General features: G+C 32.4%; 1 protein-coding gene across 1 annotated transcript; it reads right to left on the bottom strand.

Annotated features, from left to right (window-relative positions):
* Positions 1 to 609: 609 nt before the first annotated feature.
* LOC124539870 (homeobox protein slou) lies at positions 610 to 19,088 on the bottom strand. Its single transcript, XM_047117230.1, has 3 exons — positions 18,750 to 19,088; positions 1,220 to 1,542; positions 610 to 988 (listed from the first exon to the last, which is right to left on the bottom strand). The coding sequence occupies exons 1-3, from the start codon at positions 19,033 to 19,035 to the stop codon at positions 740 to 742; spliced, it is 858 nt and encodes a 285-aa protein (XP_046973186.1). The 5' UTR covers positions 19,036 to 19,088; the 3' UTR covers positions 610 to 739.
* Positions 19,089 to 25,269: the final 6,181 nt, after the last annotated feature.

Consider the following 25,269-nt stretch of genomic DNA (forward strand, 5'->3'; position numbering starts at 1 on the left):
TATGACAGATTTATCCTTGTTTAAATGATTTAAAAATTTTAGGATATATTGTTTTTTAAATGTGAGTGAAATTAACATAGATTAGAAATTACATTCTGCCTTAAAAGTGTGACATTCCTGCAAAGAATTATTATTATTCCTTGCCGTAGTATGTATCACAATCGATTCACAATGAAATCTTAAAATAATAAATACATGAAATTGCACTATTAGGTATCTAATTCCTTATCATACAATATATAAAATAAGCGAAGCCATGATAAAAAAGTTTTTTTTTTAAATAGGTAAATATTTATCTGTTTGTCTTTATGACATCCATTTGTTTGCTACAGAGAACAAAATATTTAGCAAATGTAGAGCCTATTCCAAGAAAAAGAGTCGTTAAATTGTTGGAATATAATTGTTGGATGCCTTTAAAATCTTGATACTGTTTTTGTTTGAGATTAACGAAAATTAAAGTTTTGTTTTTAACATGATTATGAAATATGCCAATCTAAGTTGTATATATCTTTTCTCTTTCTTCTTTTGGAATAGGGTACAGTTACAGATACAACAGTAAAAAAGACACAGATTAAAAAAAAAACACTTTGTCAAACGCAAGCGAATATCACTGTCAAATATTTTATTAGTAGACTTATTTTCATTGACTAATTATAATGAAATGCCATCACTAATTCGAAAGTCCATTCTCATTGTCCGTGTCGACCCTTGGGTCTTGTGACCCTGGTCGTTGCCACAATCACGTGTGGGAGTGACCTAAGGATCCGTGGCTGTGGTGGTGATTTGTGGCTAAATGGTGGAAGTACGGCGCATAGGGCCCTGGGCCGGTGAATGGATAAGGTACACCGTGCGAGTAGAGGAGGCCACCAGGATATGGGCCTGATGGAAAAGCCCCCGCTGGAGGTGGGGGCACGGTGGGGCTGTTCACATCCATCCCGGGGTTCTGCTTTTTCCACTTTGTCCGACGGTTTTGAAACCAAATTTTGACCTGGGAAAAAAATAACTGATGATTCTAAACTTACCTTAACATTAAAATAATATTATTCTTTTTTAAAAAAAAAAAAACAACAATATCCGTAATTTAAATGGTTATTTTCATAAATGTCAGGCGAATAAAACTTATTATGAAGAAAAAAAGTAAAAAAATGAGTTGACATTTCAAAACTTACAATAACAAAAATAGAAATAATCATATTCTGTATCAATAGCCATAACCAACCTGAGTTTCCGTCAAACTGAGACTTAGCGCCAAGTTGAGCCGTTCACAGACGGATAAATATCTTGTCGTCTTAAATTTATTCTCCAGAGAGACTAACTGTTCATATGTGAACGCCGTCCTGGCTCTTCTTGGTTTCGTCCCCCCTTTTGAGTCCCTAGAGGAACCGTTCTTGCACTTCTTCGAACTGGAACTCGTTGGGCTCTTTGGGTCCCCATTTTCGTCAAGGTCGGACTGCGTTAGGATGTCGTCATCCATGTTAGATGTCTGGTCGTCTGTTTCCACGTCATCAGCCTCGAGGTCCGAGTGCTGTAGGTGATCTTTGACTGCAACAATAAACAAGCTGTTAGTTTTGATGTTCACCCGTCATCAGCATCGCGTGGATAAAGGTTTCTATATTAAATAGCACGTTATATTATATTAAATTTATCTATCCATAAATGTGGCGTTGTTCCGATATTTCAAACATTCGTTATCAAATTTCAGCCAAAATTTTCACAAATTCTAATGGAAATGACACCACAACCTGGTACGTAAATCTGTAAGTTGATAAGTAAATCAGCAACAAATGAATTTTGAGTTTATCGCTTTCAAACCGAAAGGAAAACGGTTTGTCTTGTGAATATGTTTTCATTATAAGAAAATATTTTCCTTTTTTCTATTTGGTATTTGTGAATTTACAATTTGTAAAATTTCAAGGTCGAATTTGAGTGCAACATTATTCATTAAGCGTTTCAGTGAATTTATTCAGATACTAAAAGACTTTACTTCAGGCTCGTGTAATGGGTTACACGTGCTTTCCATTTACGTGAAATTGATGAATAGTAAACACCAATATCAACGTGTATTATGTTTCATTATCTAAAGAAAAGTCTATTCTAAAATACTTTATTATGTTTATACAGTTTTAATAAAAGTTATACACCACCATATTCCATATACTATAGCTGTTATTATAAAATAAATAATAAATTAGGTACGTATTTACGTACTACGTCATGACAAATTTAATTTCATCGCTCTTAAAAGCTAAGAGACGTCGAACACAAATAAAATACTAATAAATTAAACACTTTATAATCTCGTGATAATTTTATTTTGAAACATTTTTGTAAACATTTCCAAATGATATAATATACATATCCGTTTCCTTCTATGTTGCCAGTGCGAAATAGTTTTAAAGCGGCTATTAATTTTTAAAGCGGCAACATTGGCAACGAATATCGAACGTCCGGAAACATTAAAATATAATTTACGAGTGCTTAGTGAAATTAGTGAAATGTTGAGTCTAATGGCGGACAGGATATATAAATATTAACGAAATTGTTTCGGTGTTTAGGTGTGACGTTGTTATGGACTTGGAAGCGCGAAATGGCGTTAATAATAGCCGAATTAAAATCAAAGCGTGTGTAAAAAAATGGGGACGATTCTAACTTTCACTAATGTCGCTTGTCATAATTCCATTTTAATATAATTGGAGTTATAGCTAATGAGTCGTGTTTTAATAGATTTTATTGCCATGCGTAAATCGTAATGTTAATAATTTATGTCACCGCCATTCAGTTTTCTGTATGAGTAAGTGTATGTTCTCTTTGTTACAGTTAATCTACTGGAGATTTATTTAAGTTGCATTTTATTCTTTTTCGAAATAAATAGTTGTTTTATGTATCGTCTTAGAATATATAAATTAAGAATAACAACTGACTGTCTAAATTCAAAATTATTTTTATCATAAATATACTGAGGCGGTAGTTACAAAAATATTAGCATGCATAGAGGAGATCATTTGACTTAAGGCATTCCTGTGTTTACATTGCTTGTTCGAAGATGACAATTTGTAGCGAACCTATTTGATGAAATATGACAAAACACGCATATACGATATACGTATTTCGACACAATTTTTTTAAATATATTTTTGTTTATAAATCAAATAATTCAAGTTTATACGGTTTCGGTTCATTTCGATTATTATCTTATTTTAGTTTACTATTTTATAAGCACACAGAGTTATTAACGGGCTGAGTCCACGTTTACATCAAAATCAAAATCTTCCTCATTCAAGTAGCCTTGGTCAAATCAAATCAAATCAAATCAATTTTATTCAAGTAAACTTCACAATATAAAGCGTTTTTGGTGGTAGAGCTTATCATCACCATCACTCATCATACATTTTACCGCCAAACCGTGGTGCTCAGTTTCGTTGTGCTCATTTTGAAGTGCGAATGGGCGAGTGTAACAACTGGCATAAGGGCCTGGGATAGGTTGTGGTGCATTGGCAATGAAAGGAATATTTCTTACATTGCCATTGTGTATGGCAGTACCTATTAACGCTGCGTACTTATATAATAAAATAAATAAATCGTGATTTTGCTAGATTATATTAAAGTAGATATATGCTACCTTGTTGCAAATATACCAAATGTTTGATCAAATAAATGGATAATAAACACGTTATTTTTATAGTTAAATAATATAGAAGATGATATAGACAGCAACTAGATAGCTACCACAAAGTTATGTGTCGCTATAGGAAATTCTGTGAAATTCTTCCTTTGTCCAGCCTCCTAATTACTAAAAGTAGATAAATTTATATCCAAAATAAATCAATAGTCCTTCGTTGATGAACAAAGAATGTTCTGGGATCAAAATATAATTGAAATTTATTTAAAACGAATAACAAGCTCTTGTCTCATATTTTCACAAACATATCATACCGATAATTCTAAACTTTATTACACAAATGAAAACATACTTTTTGACATGTCGCCCGCCGACATAAGACGCTTGTAAACGACGAATCTCGAATATGAGAAGGATTAAATTTAAATCTTATTATTATTAGTTTTAAGTTGAAAATTCTTCGCTATAGAGTTGCGTTTAAGATTTTTCTTTTTAAAGAAAGTTGTCCACATCGCACGGTACGAATTAACGCGATAAAATTACGAGCAGATGTTCTGACGACAGATATATTACGGGTGCGCTTGCGACGTTTACTAAATTAAATACGTCTTATAAGGGTGCGGTTCCAGCAGAAGATACTAAATTTTGTTAATTATCCTATTGGTTTAATTTTCTAAAAAAAAACAGTTATTTGAACGTTAACAACACAGTTACGTACAATTTACTTCAACATAGATCTTATAATGTACTAATTAAATAACCCTCTGTTATCTGTTTTCAAGTTTAGCCCTTTTAAAATTTAAATGAATAAATATACTTTAATATAAGTTAATTGTTTTCAGTAAAATTCACCCTTTTTCAATTTACCTACCCATATTAAACCAAATAAAATCGATATAATTTTATCTTAAGTTAATAATCAATTTATTGTTATATTTTTAGAAAAACTCTAAAGACAACTTATATATGGGTAAGAAAAGTAGCTTAAATAATTTATAGTCTGTGTTCTTTTTGACATATCCTACACATTGCATTTTTTTCTATTGCAATCAAGAACAAGTTAATCAATCCACGACTACGAGCAATGAAACGCGAACAATGCCTAAGGCAATTAACCAATGCCAAAAACCGATTAAAAAAAACACGAGACTAGATAGACCAATAAATTAGGGTTACCAGAGAAAAAAACTTTTTACAACAATTAAGTTTTCCTTTATAATTTTTTAATAATTATTATCTTTAAGGAGTTATACAAGTCTTGTATTACGTTAGATTAAAAAAGTAATAGCTAGCATATGTTCCACTTTTGTTATAAGGCTTCCTCTCCTTTTTAGTAGAAGGTTCTCTCCTTTGTAGTAGAGAACTCTACTACGCTGCTCCAATGCCAGTTAGTGCACGAACGAAATAATAAATTCGTAAGAAATAAAATAATTTGTAATCACAAAAGTATAATATATGTATCTATTGTTTTAACTAAATTAAGAATGATTTAATAGAATACTTATTGCATCACTGGTGATTTTCGAATTTATAAATGTTGAATTATAAAGAATCCGGGAAAATTCTAGCACATGGCAACCCTAGAGCATAGTTGTCACTTATCGCATACCCAATACATTGCTAGATTTTATTTGTTGGAAATACTATAGAGAATTTAAGTTCGTATGTTGTTCGTACACGATTCATATTTTGTACAAGCTAATTACGAAATGAATGAATCGATATAAAAGTTATGATATATGCGTATTTTCATCAAAAACAATATAAGCGAACTAAAATGTTATCCTCACAATAAGGTTTGCTGCTAACGCTGGTCCAGCGGTTTCCTTAAACTACGAATAGGTAACAAAGATTATCGTAATAGTAAAATAATAATCAAATCAATATAAACCAGCTACAATGTAAGCTTAGCTGTAGGTATATATTACAGGCCAATTGACAGCTTCTCTACCTATTTTTAATACATATATGTTTATATATTAATAATAGGTAGCCGTTACCACCGCCTGCCTATAGATACTAGCACTGTAAGAAACAATAAACGCTCTTTCCATTGCGCTACCAACATTGGGAACTGAAATATTTTGTTCCTTGTGCCTATAATCATTTTGCTTTTTGGCGGTAGATTGAGATAAGTGATGCTTAATTTCAGGTGTATTTATTCAAAGCGCTACTACCGAATAAATTTTTAGTTAATCCATATGCTGATTATATAATATACGTTTTCAACACAGTATTTATCATGAATTATATTATAGTATTATAAAGTATACCAACAAGGTTGATTCATATATACATCAATATTTGCAAATCTTAAGGTTATATTAATTTAAGCAAACAATCTAAGTTAAATGAATTAACAGAAGTTTTAAAACAAAATATTACCCAAATAAGTTCCCCCTAAATATGTAGTTCGAAAGCTTGTAGATTCGTGTAAACAAGTTTGGATTCGGTAACGGGGGGAGGACGCTGGAACAGTACTTACCTATACATACTGTACCTACCGCGATGCCTATTTTTCATTCGTTAATACGTTGTAGTCGTGCCTCTTTGGGTATTTATGTTTATGTTTTTGTAAAAAAATCATAAGTTAAAGTAAGTGGTAGGGCATTGTGCAAGCTCGTCTGGGTAGGTACCACCCACTCATCAGTCATTCTACCGCCAAATGACAGTACTCAGTATTGTTGTGTTCCGGGTGAGTGAGCCAGTGTAACTACAGGAACAAGGGACATAACATCTTAGTTCCCAAGGTTGGTGGCCCATTGATGATGTAAGGAATAGTTAATATTTCTTACAGCTTCACTGTCTATGGGTGATGGTGACGACTTACCATCAGGTGGCCCATATGCTCGTCCGCCAACCTATACGATAAAGAAAGTGTATAATAGTAACTTTTGCGTATGAGTTTATTGAATGCTTGTTTTGTTTGATGCTTTTAAGGTCGCAGGTTTCGTGGTCCTGGTCATGAAAAAAATGTTTTTTAGACGAGACATCTTCGCAGCTCAAATTGGAAATTGCCAATGGTTAAATGTTTGCCAATGTTACGCCAATATTTTTGACTCTCGAGCGCCTGTTTACCTGATACTCGAACTTTTTCGAGTCGTATCAGTTTTCCTGTCCCATAAGCTTATGAGAAGTACCATAGAGTGAATTACATTAGCGCACATACATACTCTCCAACGTGTCCTGCGATATCTAGTCTCTAATCCAAATTGATCAGAATGATTACCAAGAAAGATCTCTAAACAAGTTTGAAGAGAAATTGAATCAATAATCAAAACCTAAGGGAAGTCGCTATTTAGAACGCTACTTTAGTTAATCTAATAAATACAACAACAACAACAGACTTTAAATTCCTACTGCTGGGATAAAGGCCTCCTCTTCCTTTGAGGAGAAGGTTTGGAACATATTCCACCACGCTGTTCCAATGCGGGTGGGTGGAATACACATGTGGCAGAACTTCAATGAAATTTGTCACATGCAGGTTCCTCACGATGTTTTCCTACACAGCTGAGCACGAGATGAATTATAAAGACAGATTAAGCACATGAATCAGCGGTGCTTGCCTGGGTTTGAACCCGCAATCATCGGTTAAGATGCACGTGTTCTAACCACTGGGCCATCTCGACTCACTAATAATAATAAGTACATAACGTCAAAAATTGTTACAACAAAATTTTAAATACGTTTGATAATCATGAAGTTACGATGATGTTACTCAAAAGTTATTTGCTTTCGTTATACAAAAATGACAAGATTTTGTATGATGTTTCAACTCTAATTTTAAAATTCAAAGCGATTTAACTCAAATGAATAACCTAAGTATATCTCGAATAATAACAGGTTACAGAATCAGAAACAGCAAATATCTTTAGTTCATACTCCACAAATACGAGATTCCATCCTGTATTCCCGTAATATAAATCGATTCCCGATATCAAAGTCAGATAAAGCTTCAACGAACACAATTTTCAGCTCTCCATACTCCAAATCCCAGTGAGGAAAGGCACTTGTAATCGAGAGGGCTTTATTAATTACAAACTTGGACCGCAAGCCTCCACCCGCCTATTGACAAGCAATTATAAACTTTAAGCTCTGTTAGCTAAGGCTAAAAATCCCTTAACGCGATGCTATTAGCCAAAATTTCAACCTTATCTTTTGGGCGTAAGCGTTTGTACGCCTTTGATGGTACTGCACGGGATTTTAGTTTTAATTTCACACTGTTTAAGGGCTATTTTCGTGTAATACGATTTATAAACAAGGACCATCAATTTGTTAAATGAAGAAAATGGAGAAGTGTAATTTGGGTAGGATTCTTGGTTCGGTGATTTTGAGAACGGGGTCGTGTTCGCAGTTATGTTAAACGATAAAGTGGAGTTATAGAGTTAATTTATTTGATATCAAAATGTTTTAACGTTGATTCGTTTAAGATAAATATCATTTATTTTATCACCTAATATTCTTGACTTCTGATCTGCTTTTGTTTTTTTGTAACCGATTATTTATTAGATAAAGAGCGACTATGAATACGAAGCTCGTTAAACACGATTGTGTTCATAAGGTGTTTATGTATTGACATTGATTATAATTATAATATTTATAGTCTACAAACAACATATCGTATCTTGATCGTATCACCGTCGGTTCTCAATACACGAGTGAGATTAAAGATGAGTTCATTCAGAATAACATTATATATACTGATTCCTATTTCAAATTTCGGTTTTAATATTTATGAAAATGAATCGGATATATAAGGAAATAAGGTTTATTCCTATTAGGTAGTTATATACTTTTGTAAGTTTTGTGATTTTTGTATGTAACAATATTATAACCAAGTACCCATTGAATAGTCAAAGAAGTTAGTGAAAATGACTATATATTGCAATTTTGTGTAAACTATAAAATTAACATCGATTTTTTTTAATTCGAAATAAATTAAATCAAATGGAAAATGAATTGGAGTAAACTTAACAATAAATCATTTTCTAACTCTTCAATATATAAACTCCGCCAACGATATGGAAAGCAAGCTTCAACGACAAGGAACGGCAAGTAACTGACATATTTGCCCTTTTTAATATATAGATATCATCATCATCATGATCGGCCTTTATTATTCCACTGCTGGAACTGACCTCCACGAAGGTGGCTTATTACAATGATGTTAGTGTTAATTCCTTAACAATATATCGCACAAAATATTGATATAAATAAAATCAATTGCTCATAATTTAGCCTTTTGCGTTTCCATGGCAACCAAATTAACAATAGACTTGTTGTATTTGTATATCCTGTGCATTAAACTAATTTATAAAAACAAATTCACAGATGACAGTTGTGATTTAATAATAATAAATATTTTTTTATTTCATCAATAACCAAAACATTACAATATCATCGCAAAGGTTGACTTCTTCTATTGAGTGCATTGAGCTTCCGTGGCAGTAGAAATCGCTCTTCCTTACACACTCATACTTTAATTCAAAGTTACATGATGAAACAAGCTAAGAATTACAAAAATACTAAGGAAAATAGGTAATGGTAGAACGCGCGCTCGTGTGTGTCTCTGTGTGTGTATGTGTATATGTGTGTGAGTACGCATGTAAATTTCGTGTTTTTTATTTTGATTTGGAACATGATATATGCAATCAACCTTTCGCTCAATATGTTTGTATTTCGGCCAACTTTTCTTTAACCTTAGTTACATAGCAGCAGGAATTGAATTAAAAAACACAAAATTTTATATTCGTTTTGTTATTTATATTTATATATAGTATTATGTGTTTATGTGAAATCTGTATTTCTAAATATAAATAATGAAATCATAAAAAATGTTTTAATCAAATATCGTCTTAGCAGAGTTTTCGATTTTTTTTTTATTTAGGCCAAGACATTAATTCACAATGCGACATACGGTAGAGAAGAGACGTCGAAATTACGGGCTTAATTTAATTTTGAAGGAAAAAGCAAATATACAGGTTTTACATTGACATTTAGTTACATCAAAATGACATATACAATGTCGTCAATGGTTCGTAGGATAAACATATTAGCCTCTTGATGTATTAGCGAAAGCATTAGCAATTAATTACAGATATTTTTTTTCCAATTAACAAAATTATGCCAATAAAACATTGTATATATCCTAAATAAATAAAATAACATCATACAATACAGTGCTACTACAGACACAAGGAGCATAAAATCTTAGTACCTAAGTTTGGCGGGGCATTGGCCGTTGTAAGGAATGCTTAATGGTTCTTAATAGGGCCTGTGAAGACCACTTACCATGAAGAGACTCATTTACCCGCCAACCTATGTCATTAAAAACCCTTTATATAAGGGCAATTATCCGATTAGGTATACTGGATTAACCCGAAACCGAAGATCAGTAGGTACCATAATATTGATAACTTATTTAAATTAATTAAACCACAGGAAGTCAAAAGTTTGAGTTTTGTTTTAATCAACTCAAAATTAGAGGGTGTTTATAACACAAAGTCGCGGGTAAGCGAGGACTTAATGTTGGCAACACTGCTCTTGACTTTTTAATTACAGCCAGAATTACGTGACAACGCCGTGACACCGCGTTGAATGACAATGGGCTTAAGTAGGTCAGACCGAACCTTATAATTTGGTGAGATATTTTAATGAAAAATATAAATTAATAAAGTTTTTTTTTTATATTCTTAAAATAATTTGAAATTAGATTAGCTGTAAGTTTGGCACACATGAATAAATTAAAAATAACAACAGTTTATTTACATTCTAAACTAAATATTTTTTTTATATTTTATTTATGGTTACATTAAATTCTGTAAAATTTGTCATCCATGTAGCTTCCGCTGCACACTAATGATTAAAACAAATAAATCAATACTTATTAACTATATGTAGACACTATTGAATGTTGGTACTTTTTATAATAATAACTGTATTATAATTAATACAAAAAATATATTGTACGATATTTTAGGTCTACGTTACCGCACTAAGTAATTTATCAAAAGTACGCACATTTTTATTTTAACCCTTAAGCCATCCAAATAGGTTTAAGGAGTAACAGAATAAATCAAATTTCCCGTACTAAAGTTCTCGTCCAGGAAAAAACAAATTACCCTTCCCGTTTAAAGGGCCGAAAAATAAACCAACATAGACCGTGAACGCAGAATTTATGTCCGCTTGACCCTCCAAACGCCTTATTCACCTTTTATTTTTATTTGAGTGAGCAAGGAACAAATCTTAGCGCAAAAGGGATAATAAAATAATCGTTAGATTCGTTTAGACGACTCTAATTTCACGGATTGGTGCGCAAAGGGACGCAGCGGCTAAGGGTTGAATCTGTCTCTATTTAACGTACGGTCTCGCGTCGCTATCTCTCTCTAACCCAGACCAATCGTGTTCGGAAGTATAGGGCTAAAGTTTGTATTCTTATTTTGAGGGTTTGCAAAATTGTAAAAGCTTTATCTAATGTCAGTAGATTATTTATTACACAGATTTAAAAAAAGAAACATACATTTTGACAGTCACCTACAGATTAATTAACAAATACATAGAGTAATATTGATAGAGTAATATATATTATTGACGGATTCTTTTGAACTTAGAACTTTTCTTTCTATTATGTTATGTATGCTGTATGTTGTATGCTTAGAAAATTTCAGATTGAAAATCTGCTTATACTTACAGATATATAGAAATGTATTGTGTAATATGACTTTACATAAATCCAGGCATAAAAAATATTACGTACAACCGTACAAGGTTGCTGAGTTTATTGATGACATAATAAATTTTAAAATAAAACGCCTCTAGACTATTTCTTATTTTAAATTGTATGCAAAAATAATAGTTACAAAAAGCCACTTTTATTTAAATCTTTTTTTAAGTGGTGCCTTAATTTTTTACGTTGACTTAATAAATAAATGTTATGCTTCATTAATTAAAAAAAATTGTAAAAAGGCGGAAAAAAATACAATGTTTATTTAAAACAAAATTAATTTCAAAAATATCAGTTTAATACCTCGTCCACAAAAAAAAAGGATTTAAGAAGTTATTTTCATAAAGAGTTCCTCTATATAGGTACCTACTCGTAAAGTTAAAATTTGGAAAATGACGCGGAAATATTGATGATAGACGTACTACGTGATATAAAAGCGAATATAATACATCAGTCGCCTATCTCGCACTTATCTTGAATCTTAATCGGAACGCCATTTTGAATTTAATAGCGTGGACATTTTGCTATCCTGTCGTTTGAAAATCGAATTGTCAAAATAATGCTTAAATATCTAACACACGATTTATTCTGTTTGTTTTTTACTATAGCAATACTTTACGATTTTTGACACTAGCAACAAATAAAAAAGTCTATAAAACAAATATTATAGAACTAAGGCATCTAAATCAATTAACATGTCAACATCTAGTACAGCTGTTGTCGACAGGTTTGCAGCTTCCGGTCGGACGCTGGACATTGTTTACAACTTTCGCTTTTTTTATCTGTGCCAATTTATCTATTTTGTTATTTTAAATACATTGAATGTAATTATTTTTGTCGATTACTTGTAATTAAATGTAATTTAGTAATTGGCTGGTCAAACAAGTGTCCGATTTGTCCCCTGTGTTACATTTTCAAATCGCGCGCAATTAAATTCACGCATAATTGGGACTTACGGTATTATTTTAAAATAATAATTATTATTACCTATCGTTTTTATAATCTATAGGAATTCTAAAAATATCTTCTGAAATACTATAAAATTCTAGTTAAGTTTTTACTTAAGTAGATGAAGTGCATTTTAAAAAATAAGGTACAAAAAAGAAAACTCCCGCTGAGTTTCTTTCACCGGTTCTTCTCAGGTCTAAGATGTTTCTTTCCGACGCGCTGGTAGATTTTTTCTTGACTTAACCTTAATAATCATTAATGTCTAATTTGATGTTGTTAAAACCTGCATCGGATGAAAAGCTGTCCCGTACACACCACCAGGACGTATTGGAACAGCGTCGTGCAAACAGCGACTTTAAAACTATGTCTTAAAAATGTTTAGTGGCTTTAGCGCATTATAACATTCTCATACTCTTAATAATTAATTCCTCTCGCATTGATATATACAAATTTATTTTCAATATGTAATTAATGCTAGTTATCATTACTCATTACATAGTATAAAACGTTGCTTACCGCTGTCTGTCCCTATGTATGCTTAAATCTTTAAAATTACGCAACGGACTTTGATGCGGTTTTTTTAATACATAGTTACTCGAGAAGATTTTGTATATGATACAGGAACAATATTGTTAAGAAACACTGATAATTTTAGTAATTTCTAATGTCGTAAATAAACAAATTCTGTAGTACCTATATTTGGTATCAGCATTGCACCCGTGCGTATCTGGGCGGATCGCTAGTTTAATTATATACCTTTACTGGTTATTGGATCATCGGCAAAATTGTTCACCGGCTATAATTACAATTTTTTAGTTAGGATTCGTAAATAACCCAATCATTACACAATCTCTTGTCGTAGTTTGAATGAATTATTCAAAAGTTATCTAACCCAGCTGAGATAGCCCAGTGGTTAGAACGCGTGCATCTTAACCGATGATTTCGGGTTCGAACCTAGGCAAGCATCACTATATATATATATGTGCTCAATTTGTGTTTATAATTAATCTCATGTTCGGCGGTGAAGGAAAACATCTTGAAGAAACTTGTATGTGTCTATTTTCATCGAAATTTTGACACGTGCATTCCACCAACCCCCATTGGAACAGTGTGGTGGAATATGTTGCAAGCCCTCCTTACCCTCCTTAGTGGGAGAGGTGGCCTTAGCCCAGCAGTGGAAAATTTACAGGTTGCTACTATTACTAACTCACCCAGTGCTCTTTACTTACTGTATATTATGTAATATAAAATTTTGTTTAAATAATTTCAGCAATTTCTAATACAACAATCAGCAATGCCCGACGGCGATAAACACGAATGAAAAGCGGAGCGCTATTAAACATCGAATGAAATAAAAAAGCACCGTATAATACAAAATTCCGGCGTCGTTTTTGTCAACAAAAACAAGAACGTGAGCATTGAGAACAAATTGTAGTAATTGTTGCTGTTTCATCACAAAAAAATTACAACCGTTTTATAAATCAACGATCGCGAATATCTTAAATCGGCAAATCGAAAAATGTGTACGAATTAGACATTTTTAGCGCTACTCTTTCCAAATTTGGCAAACAAATTATTTATTTTTACTTTTCGAGTATATTTATAATGTGTGATTTCTTCCGAGGTTTGACATAGAAACTGTAACAATTAAGCTGTGTCTGTTAATTCAAAATGACGTCTTAGGACACGCGGGTCGAAAATCTTAAACGTTTTAACCCAAGGTGCTACAAGAAAGAACTGTTGTGTGTTAACTGTTAATGTGTAACAAGAAAATTTATGACGCTATGTCTTATTGTATTATTCTACACTTTAAATACATTCTACACAAACATAACCTTAAATAAACCACATAAATATTGCCTACTTCGTGCCTCGGTTTCATTAAATCACCAATTACAAGCCTTATAATTAACAAACTATATCCACATTTCACAGTAATGTCGATTGAGTATGCTGGCTTTTTATTAGGCTATTTATAAACTTTTTTAAATATTTATGCCTAGATAGACTGAAGAATTCAGCGTGGTCAACAGTTGTACACTAAGTACACGCACACTAGTAAAGTATTACAGCGTTCGACGAGTGCCAAGCATAGCTGGCACGCACACTAATATAATAAAAATTGTGTACTTTGGTTTAGTTCTTTTGTAGTATGTTACTACATCCATATTAATAATCTAAGGGCGGTATATACTAATTACTTGGATTGTAAATTCATATGAATTATCAGGATAGTAAAAAATTGGGTTTGTTTCAAAATTAAATCTATAGGAAATTCGCCTCAGAAAACCGTTGGTCTCTTTCTCATGTAGAATATACATATATGATACTAAATTAAACTTTACAGTCCCTGATAAGTAAGGAAATAGTTAATACCGTGTGTTTGTGTAGAAACACAAAATTATACGATATATATGAAAAAAAATAACCTCCGTAAAAGGCTAACAGCAAAGTAGGTTGCCGTAACTAAAATTTGCGCAGAAGATTATAGTTTCTACCTCATACGGCAGATCTCAATATTACGATATGAGCTAGCTTTATCACGTTTGCGAAAAATTAAAAAAAAAAACTTACATAAGTAGCTCAAAATTTCGTAAAATATTTTAGTAGCATGGCGGAACTGACATTTCAATTCACGAAATGTTTATTAGCTTCTAGTAAACTAAAAATAATACAACCTTGTTCCGCTCACACTCGTCCGTCCGACATCGTTTACCTTTCGTCACGTACCTAATAAAGTCTTCAACTTCGACAAGCTTAAATAAAACGAACCAATAAACGTTACATTAACTCTTATCACAATTATAATAAGACTCAAAATGATTCGAAGTCACGGTAAATTGGCTTGTAATATCGAAAGGCTGACACGTTAGCAATCGAGATCACAAAGATCTAACAATTTGTTTAAATTGACTTTTAGTTTGACGGCCATTATCAGAGTAATTGCCTGTTAATGTTTCACGACAGTGGACATGTTATTAACTCGACAAAAATAAAACCTTGAAGTGGTCTATTGTGTTTAAAGTTATTAATGTTAAATAAATATTTTGATTTGATCACAGATATTGCATAGAACTTTTTATTTATGGTAATTACGTTCGATTGTGATGGTTTAACTAAAATTTATTATTATTTATTAATATAACAATTTAAAGATGGTCACTGGTCCGTAGCGCAGTCGGTGATCTATGGCGACCACTAAACGTGCAATATTTAGCCAAATACTCAACTTTTCTATATAATTTATTTCGTCAAGATATTCGTCTTTATATCTCTAGATGTATGTATAAGATACAAATAAGACTCCAAAATAATTTATTTATATATATCATCACTGTTTTTGTTTGTAAAAAGAGATTAAAAACACTGATGCTCTAGGTATTAGTGAAATGTGAAAATTGTTTTGGTGAAAATCCTTGTTTTTGATATTTAGTCTACAATATTTATTGCGCCTTGGATCTAATCTTCTAAGATTGTACAAGAAGAGGAGAGATGTGCCGAGGACGTCAATCTAACACCATGGATACATCAGACACAACATTGCCTTTCCGAGACATTGGAATGTTACAAAGTTGATAAAAAAACTACGACAATTTTGTAAATCAAATTGAATATTATTGTAGATTCAAATTCTGGTTTGGACTGTCCAATCTACAATTTAAATCTACGGCCTCAGCTTAAATACATGTAAGATGAAGTCCAATGATCTTTATTGTTTAATCCGCTTGAATACTAGTTGCTTTACGAAAGTGGTACCTACTCTAATTATTAATGATCTGATTTTCTTAATTCATTCTTCCGGAAAGGCTACAACGCGTAAACAAATAGGTATTGGTGAAATTTAAACGTTTTTAGGGGCGCTTAAAATACAGTTATTTGAGTCATCGTGTAAAAACTAAGTCAAAACAAATTAAGTCGTAAAATTTTATTAAAATTCCATTTTATCATAGCAAACTATGTATTTCCTTTACAAAAAATATAAACGTTTTTGGGCATACTTTCTAGAAAATTACAAATTAAAAAATTAGATTGATATTTAATTATGATATTTATTAATTTTGAATGTTTTTGTATTTTTTATTAAAACCGACTACAACCCACTGACCTGGAATGTTACAAATTATATGACTATAAGTTAATTACGAAACTCACAGCGTCAACAAATAAGGCTGTGTTTTTTAGAATGTGCAATATGTTACATACAAAAAGAATGTGCATTGTTCTTTCTAACGAACCTTAAGTATATAATTAGGTTTGAGACACAAAATTGAACAACTTGTTAAGCAAAGTAATTTAAAAAGAAGCTTTTCCTCTAGCCGTCGCGATGGATACCGCCCAGACAGAATATAATTACTAAACAGAGTAACTAGTCTCAAAATTAGTTTAGCGTTCTATCTTTATATTTCTTATAAGTATATCACCTATTGTTAATAGTATTAACCATTTTATCAAGCTGGAAAAAACGCTTAACGCGTTTCCACGTACCAGAATACCTAGACTGCCCCTGTTTACTAGAATACCTACTAAAAAACTAGCGAATATCCTCTCCGCAACTTCAGCGGACTCCACGAGATCGCTTTCGTAAGCTTTCTTGAATAAGTACTAACCTAACCTTATCTTTACCTATATATATACTAACCTAAGCTTGAAAGAAAATGTGGTGCGTAATAAAAGACTCCTGTTCTTTGGAAACATTGCTTGTGATTCCTATAAACAACGCCCAAATATCTATGCTTTCATAAGTTGTTATGCAGTTGTTATTGGCACGTGAGTGAAGGTTTTGTACATAATTTTCATATCAGCTTATTTATATGTCTGGATAGAGTGACGCACTATAAAAGAACAAAAGCAAACGAGCCAACTACACTAAGTATATATACCTATCTAAGTGTGCATGAAATCAACATCTAAGTATATGCGTACATTAATAGTGTACATGAAGTTAGTCAACTGTGGGCCACAATTTTTTTCTCCTTATATACTATAATAGTGTATAGACATATAAATAATCCAACCCTACAACTTAGAAACTTAGAAATCATATCTGATACCATAACATTTCCATTTCGGCACTATCTGCCGATTTTTACAATCATATAAAACCTTTCTTGTACTACCCTAGTACTTATTTAACCAAGTAGCAAAATGATAAAAGGAATCACTTAAATCATTTGCACATTAAAATGTCTGCTTAAAAATATTTCACGTAGGTATAAACCAACTACGTTCAAAGTGGCGTGGAAAAATTCACCGTACTCACAAGCCACTTCCCCGTTGCTGACATTCTCTGACCATCTCAAATCATCATTATAATAAATAACTACATAAAAACTTATTTGTAAGACAGTATATATACAGTAATCGTATAAAAAATTTGTACGTACTAATTACATCTGTGTTTTTTATTAATTTGCCTAACGGAAATACTATTAACTAAGCATTTAGATTAAGAGAACTTCCGCTTTGATTAAATCGAGAGAGCATGGAATACTTTAATAAATTTCATTAAAATAAATCCATCAAAATTAATATTTTATGATATATTATGATAATTATTAATATCTGATGAGTGGGTGTTACCTACCCAGACGGGATTGCAATCGCGTTGTTAACACCTTTTGAGTAATATTATAAAGCATATCTATGTATAAAGTAATGCTTAATTATAAGCATAAATATTATACACCAAGGAGTTGGACTCAATGCGCGTTGAACTTATCACCTTAGCCTTTGCTTCGAATTAAAAAAGCTAGAGTACTCTCTAAAATTAATACTCTGTCAAATAATTGAATAGTAAATTTTATCTGTGGGCTTTTAACATGTTACTGGCCATCCGCTACACTGACGATATCATCTTTATACGTAGATAATTACCAACCAAAGAAAGGAAATAGATTAACTGTTGATTTCATTGAGATAACATTTTCGCATAGATATCAATCTATCATAAGTTAAAAATATATAACAATGATGGTCTTTAGTATAAAATTTTATATAAAACATTATGTATATATTTCGATTACAAAATACAAGAATGTATTGATTCTTTCAAAGTGTCAAATTCAAACTTTTTGTAACAATAAATAATGACAATATTTTTTTTTAAATTTATTATCTGTAAAACTCATAAAATCATTTTTGCGTCGTCATGTTCCATTATTGAATTAAATGTAAAGTTATCACCGCTGAACGTTTTATTCGCAATAAGCTTAGTAAATAATTTATAAAATTATTATAGTATCTAAACGTTAATTATATTTTAATATGTTAAACAACATTACATTTGATTAATAATCAAATGAATCTACATCTAAGTGATCTAATTTATATTTTATATTTATAGGTGTCCATAATCAAGATTAAATATGTTTCTCACAGATCTTATGTGATAAGAAACGCTTATCATACGTATTAAATTAAATTTCTCATATTGTTGATATGGTTAATTTTTAAACTCACCAGAATCGCTGTCCTCTCTGTCATAATGAGGTCTCCAGTATGTTTCGTCATACCGGAGCGGAACTTCTGATCGTCCAGTGAACTTGGTAGGGTCTAGAATATTCTCAACCGAAAACGCAATAGCGGGTCGGTCAGGCGGCCTCGTCAGCCCGAGCCGCCTCGTGAGGTCGACCGGCGCGGCCTCTTCAACGCCGACGACGTCCACCTCGCCGTTCGCCTCCGCCTCCGCTTCAGCTTCGTCCTCTCTCCTATCCTCAGAACCTCGCGCCATTGCCAGCATCGTCATAGCAACGTCTATTTATTTAAATATACCACAAACATTAAACTGATATCTTTTTTATATTCATTGTAACAGTTTTTTTATATTAGATTTTTATTGTTCTTTTTTTTTTAATTTAAACTGTTCGTCTAACACTAAACACTGCACTGGTACTGTTTTTTTTTTTTAAATGAATTCAAAAAGTCAATTCAGCCAGTAAAATCATAATATTATTTTAGTTTAATTTTAAGTTAATTTACATTTTAATATTATTATATACTTATTATAATTTCTGAACGAAATCAACCCGTGAAAGATCGCACTGAAATCCGTCAACGCAAGCGCTAGTGACTACGCAACCGTCTTCACCTAACATCGAAACTCTACGAACGATAAAACCGGGAACGAAGCGGGCGGAGACTCTGCAGAGGGGGGCCCGACTACTGTAGGAGGGGAGGGAATGCCGGCAGCCGATTGGCTGAGGCAAACGAGGCGTGCCCGGGGTGGAGAAACGTAATCGAGCAATAAGGTTTAAACAATTTCGTTTAATACGTTGAATTATGTAAGAGAGCGGCGGGCAAGTAATCGCGCACAAGCGATAAGGCCATTTGCGCTACTTCGTTACGTATTAATGGGGCAGGAAATTGACTTATGAATATTAGAGGTCGCGGCGAGCTGAAGATCGGGCCAAAGCGGCCCCGTGCGGCTCTGCCGGGTTATTTTCGTAGTTAAGCGCTGAAACAATGATGTTTATTGAGTTTTGAACTTAATGGGTTTCGGGCTGCGGCTGCGAGCGATTTGCGCCATTAACGTGTTTGTATAGGTCTTTAAATACCTGTGAGGATGTATTAACTCTGTTTATTGTAACTTTGTTTCGTTCTGACTTAGAGCTGGCTCGTATGCGTAATGGCTTTTCTTTTAAAACTGCTTTGTTGTAATTGCTTGTATTAAACTTATTGAATGTTGTTAAAGTTTCGTTATTTTACAAAGAATCGCTTACATTTAAATGAAATATATGAAGGTTGTTCTGCCTGTTCTGAATTAATTATGTCTTTCTTCTTAAAAAAAAAAACTTAAAAATATATATTTCATATGGGTAGTAAAAATATATCCTAATGATTGTAGTGTGTAGAGTTTTTTTTTAAATGTACTATATACTGAATTATTGCTCTACTTTACAGGATAACTAAAGATTAAAGATTAACTTGACCTTAATATTGTGTGGATGAAATCTATTGAATTTATTTTTTAGTAAGTACGGCGAAATGAGCTTGAATCGAGTAACCCATTGGTGACATTAGAAAATAGAGTTGATTCTTGATTGTATTAATTTCATTAAGACATATTCATTTAAATATTAAATAAAATCTTGTTTTAGAATATTCTGAATACTTTCGTCCTTTATTTATTAATAATTATTGAACCCAAGGAACAAATGTATACAGTCCAAATGATAACCGCGTAGTGTGGTGTGAGGAATATTCCGCAGAATTTTCCCGTTGAATCGTAATGCCATTTCTCGGGACGAAAAATGAACCAGCTCTCCTGACACCAGTGGAGGCAATAAGATGGGGTGTGTTATATTTTCCTATACCAAGCTTTCTCTAGGCGATTCGTAATCTAAATATAAGTATGTATATATACTAGAAAATTATAAAATATGGTTTAGGAAAGAGATTTTTGGTTTTAGTTTATAAATGTATGTTTTATTTGTCACTTTGGAAAGGGGGCTCTTGGAGAGAAACTGGGTAATATGGGATATCTGTTATGATCGTCTACGGCACGGATTTCGGTATCATGACGATATAACGTATCCGCGGCCCCTCCCGTGCTGAGTTCCTCTCTTGCATGTTATATGTATGTTATGCCAATGGAACTGCCAGGCACTTATTAAAGGTAATTTTAGTAATAATTAATCAGCAGCGGATTTGCATATTTTTATCTAAACGACTAAGTATATACATTTTATAAAAGTTACCAAAATATGCCTTTAAGATTTCTTCCTACAATAAAAAATATTATCTATAGTAGTCTTAAATCTGGCGCCTTAGGGTCACGCTTAATCAGCCTATCGGTAAATCAGCCGCTGAGTGATGTACTTAATCTTTAAACTTAATTATTTATAACCGTAATAGGGTCCGAATTGTCATTATTTAAATTTTAATATAATTATATCTTTATTATATTCAAGTCAATCTTACATCGTCCAAAAAAAACAAACTCATCGTAAACTGATTTCCCTCTGATTGGGTAATTTTGCACAAAGTATCGGAATGTTCTCAATATTGCACCATAGTTCACAAGATCATAACTCATGATCATTTTTTGATTTCAAACATATATTAACGTGATTACCGTCATGTACTCACTCCTCTCTTTCGCGTCTTCTCTGCTGTGTTATTATCCCTTAGACTGTGAAAAAAAATCTGCAACCGTAGCAGTGTACCTTCTCGTTACAATCTTATAAGTAAAAATAATATATCGATAGTACATCGAGATTCCGAACTAAGTTAGGTACTATAAAAAAGTTTGATCTTTTTCCTAACAACACCTAATTCTGAGGTTAACTGATACAGTAGCGTTAGGAATTTACACGTCACGGCTGTCAAAGTGACAATGACGTCTCGTCAATCAGCTGACGGCTGTCAGGCGACAATACGGCTATTTACAATACAATGACTTGGACGATTTCTACCTTTTTGATACGCTTCTGTGCTGAGACACAGGGTGTTCTAAAGACGGACTTTTAATTTTGATGTCTATTTTTGGTAACTTATTATACTTATTATTATAATCATCATCAACGGGGGCTCAATTTTGTAGGTTTTCTGTGAACGAATTATAATTCGTCCCTGTAATTATGCAACTATATGTTGGCATTTATATGCCAACTCGTAATTGCAGTATTTTTTTGAGGATAAGTATACACCTAATGGGGTATAAACCTTAAAGGTAAAATTTGGGTAACGGTGGCTTTAGGGAAAGTTTTATGAATACGGGCGCAGATCTAGCTAGTATTTGTATCAATGTTATATCGGAAATCAATATTAGTTACGTTTTAAAAAATACCGAAATACCAAATGTAAAATAATACCGTGTTTCCAATAAATTATTATACATAACTTATTTATCAGCTGTATAAGTCCGAGATAAAAACCGACATGCCATCGCGTCGAAAGCACTCGTGATTAGAGCGTGGGGGCGCTTTGTGTTCCAACGTGACCCAAACAGTTCCTACTCGATTAACCCTCATATTGGTGGCGCTTATTGATACAACCAAAATATTACCTATCAAATCAAATAAAAAGATCACAATCAAGACTTATAATAACTTATAAATATAACGAGTCGTTGTTGTTTTGTGTTAGGCATAAAAGACTATGTCCTGTTTTGATGTTCAATTTTGCTTCATACCAAATTTTATCAAATTCGGTTCATTGGTTTGGTAGTAGAGCGACAGATAGACAAGCAGAGTTATTTTCACAAATATAATTTTAGAATAAGATATATTAATTATTTTAGTCCTTATAACATTTTTGTATGTTGATATTTTACATTAAATGTTTTCTGTATCGTCTGTAAGTGGATAGCATACGTTACAAGTTTGTTTTTATTTCTAGTGCCTATTAATATTATGTTTATTCGTTTTTATGGAATATTTTGTTCTTCCCTATAAACAGTCATTTTAATACGTTGTATATATCCGCTAAATCACCGTTACCTTCAAGATCTCGAGGGAAGCTAGTGATAAAGCCGCTTTACTTTTAACTTGACAAATAAACGAGATACAACCAAATACTATAAGACCTCACTATAAGACTTCGATAAAAATTGTAACGAATTACATGAGTGAGTTTATTCATTTCTTCTATTGTTACAACAACAACAGCCTGTAAATTCCCACTGCTGGGCTCAAGGACTCCTCTCCCTTTGCGGAGAGTGTTTGGAACATATTCCACCACGCTGTTCCAATGCGCGTTGGTGGAATACACATGTGGCAGAATTTCTATGAAATTTGTCACATGCAGGTTTCCTCACGATGTTTTCCTTCACCGCTGATCACGAGATGACTTGTAAAGACAAATTAAGCACATGAATCAGCCGTGCTTGCCTGGGTTCGAACCCGCAATCATCGGTTAAGATGCACGCGTTCTAACCACTGGGCCATCTCGACTCTATTGTTACGCTGTCATAGAGTACTGTCAATACGACTTCGCCTGTTCTGATACGAACTCAGAAACCAGTTGAATCTTAACGTATAGGCATTGAAACCTCAAACATGGCAGTCAATCAAGTCCTTGCCACCTTACTGACGTACGGATACTTCGTATATTTTAAGTTGTTTATTGAGTTTACGTTTATCAAAAACCGAGGTTCCATGAAAATTCAAATGCTTAATTTTTGTTTATAATTCATCACGTGCTCGGCGGTGAACGAAAACATTAAACGATCAACGATGGAGACGCAAGGTGGCAGGCTTAAATCCTTGTTCTTACAATAATCCTTATTAGAATTTTCGTAGTTAATATTAAATTCTCTTTAAAATATTAAGATCCATGATGCGTTCTACTTTAGATTATTGAACGTATTTTATTTGATATGCGATGACAATAAATTCAATTGTTTTAATTTGTAGTCTATTTTACTCTTAGGAATGTAACCTCTAACCAATCATTGGTAAGTTGTGATCTGTATTGGTATTAATCATTACACAAAATGGGGAGAAAAATGATTGAGGTAGAAATACGCATCCATGTATATTTCCATCGAAGAGAGTTTTCCACTGACGAAAATGGTAGTATACATATTTTATGACATCAAAATCGCCCATAAATGATGGTTTTGTAACAAATATTCAACATTTCTTACATCGCCAATATGCTATACGTCCATTATGCCTGAAGTTACTCTAGCCCACTCATCCTTCAATACGTAACAAAAAAGAACTTAATTATTGCTGTTATATTGACGACAGGCTTGTACAAAACACTACCTCCAAGTAATAATATATATAGCATATATAATTACTTCTAATTAGTAGAAATTATTTAGTAAAACCGTAATATGATTCAATTAAAATCTCGATGTTAAGAGAAAATACTTTTCAAAGTAACACAACTGTATACCTTAAAAAAAACTTGATAACAGACGAATCCGCGTTTCCACGGTTGTTTAAATCAATCAATTAATAATCCGGTGCTATACTGTTTAATTAAGACACCGATCGGATAAAAGGAATAAAAAATATCCCCAAACAAAATTTAAATCATTAATAAACACGTCTGGCGTAGAACTGAAGTCCGCTCGTTTCACTGGACGGATTAATTAAAAAGTTTGATACGAAAAAAAGGTGCAGTCGAATCGGCGGTCCCCAATTAAAATTCTACCAGGATTCATTAAGGTACTCCATTTTTAAGTGCCTGTTATGAGTTTCGCGTTCGATCATTAGTCGCGGATAGTAAAACATATATTTAGTAAATAATGTAGGTGATATTAAACCCACACGTGTCACAAGTCTTTAGTCTCATTTTAAATCGGCTGGAACTACGAAACATAGCTTTTTATTTGATGTACTAAAAAAGTTTTATGAAACGATTTATATATTCTAGTATTAGTGACCCATCTCGGCTTCGCAGGAGTGCAATACTGATACTAAATATACTACAGAATGTCATTATATACATAGTTGGTAATCATTAACAATTAAAGAAATGTGTTTATTTAAAACATCTTTAAAAACGTCTAAAATTAAAAGTTTTATTCTACTATATTGTATATGTATTATACATAGAAACCTTTCTCAATCTATTTATTAATAATCACATCAAAATCCGTTGCATAATTTCAAAGATCTAAGCATATGTAAGCGACTTTGTTTTATACTATGTGATAATATGTTGTCCATATATTAGTTATTTAGGTTTTTCAATAATTATTATAATTATAATTTTTCAAGAATTACTAAACAAATTCTTGTTAAACAATGTAAGACAAAAGAACACATCACACTTTAAGAACTGGCACACAGTACAGTTTAATAAATTTTATAAGATTTAGTAAATAGAATCGTTATTAATTTGTTTAATCTTGTTAAATCTAAACTAATATTATAAATGCACGAAGCTTTGTTTATCTGTCTGTTTCATCGCCAAACCACTGAACCGATTTTGATGACACTTGGAATGAAGCCAGATTGAACTTCATAGGGCATAGATAGGCTTTTTTACGCCCAACGTGATTTTCTGACTCCTAAAGGCTGGA

This window comes from Vanessa cardui, chromosome 23 (genome assembly GCF_905220365.1).
Source record: "Vanessa cardui chromosome 23, ilVanCard2.1, whole genome shotgun sequence".
In the NCBI taxonomy this organism is placed as follows: domain Eukaryota; kingdom Metazoa; phylum Arthropoda; class Insecta; order Lepidoptera; family Nymphalidae; genus Vanessa; species Vanessa cardui.

What these genes read in the sequence shown, in the direction of transcription:
- LOC124539870 (XM_047117230.1), bottom strand. Translation starts at nt 19,035, where the DNA reads ATGACGATGCTGGCAATGGCGCGAGGTTCTGAGGATAGGAGAGAGGAC. An exon ending in CAGAGAGGACAGCGATTCTG is followed by an intron (nt 1,543 to 18,749) that starts GTGAGTTTAAAA and finishes TTATTGTTGCAG; the next exon opens with TCAAAGATCACCTACAGCAC. An exon ending in TCAGTTTGACGGAAACTCAG is followed by an intron (nt 989 to 1,219) that starts GTTGGTTATGGC and finishes TTTTTTTCCCAG; the next exon opens with GTCAAAATTTGGTTTCAAAA.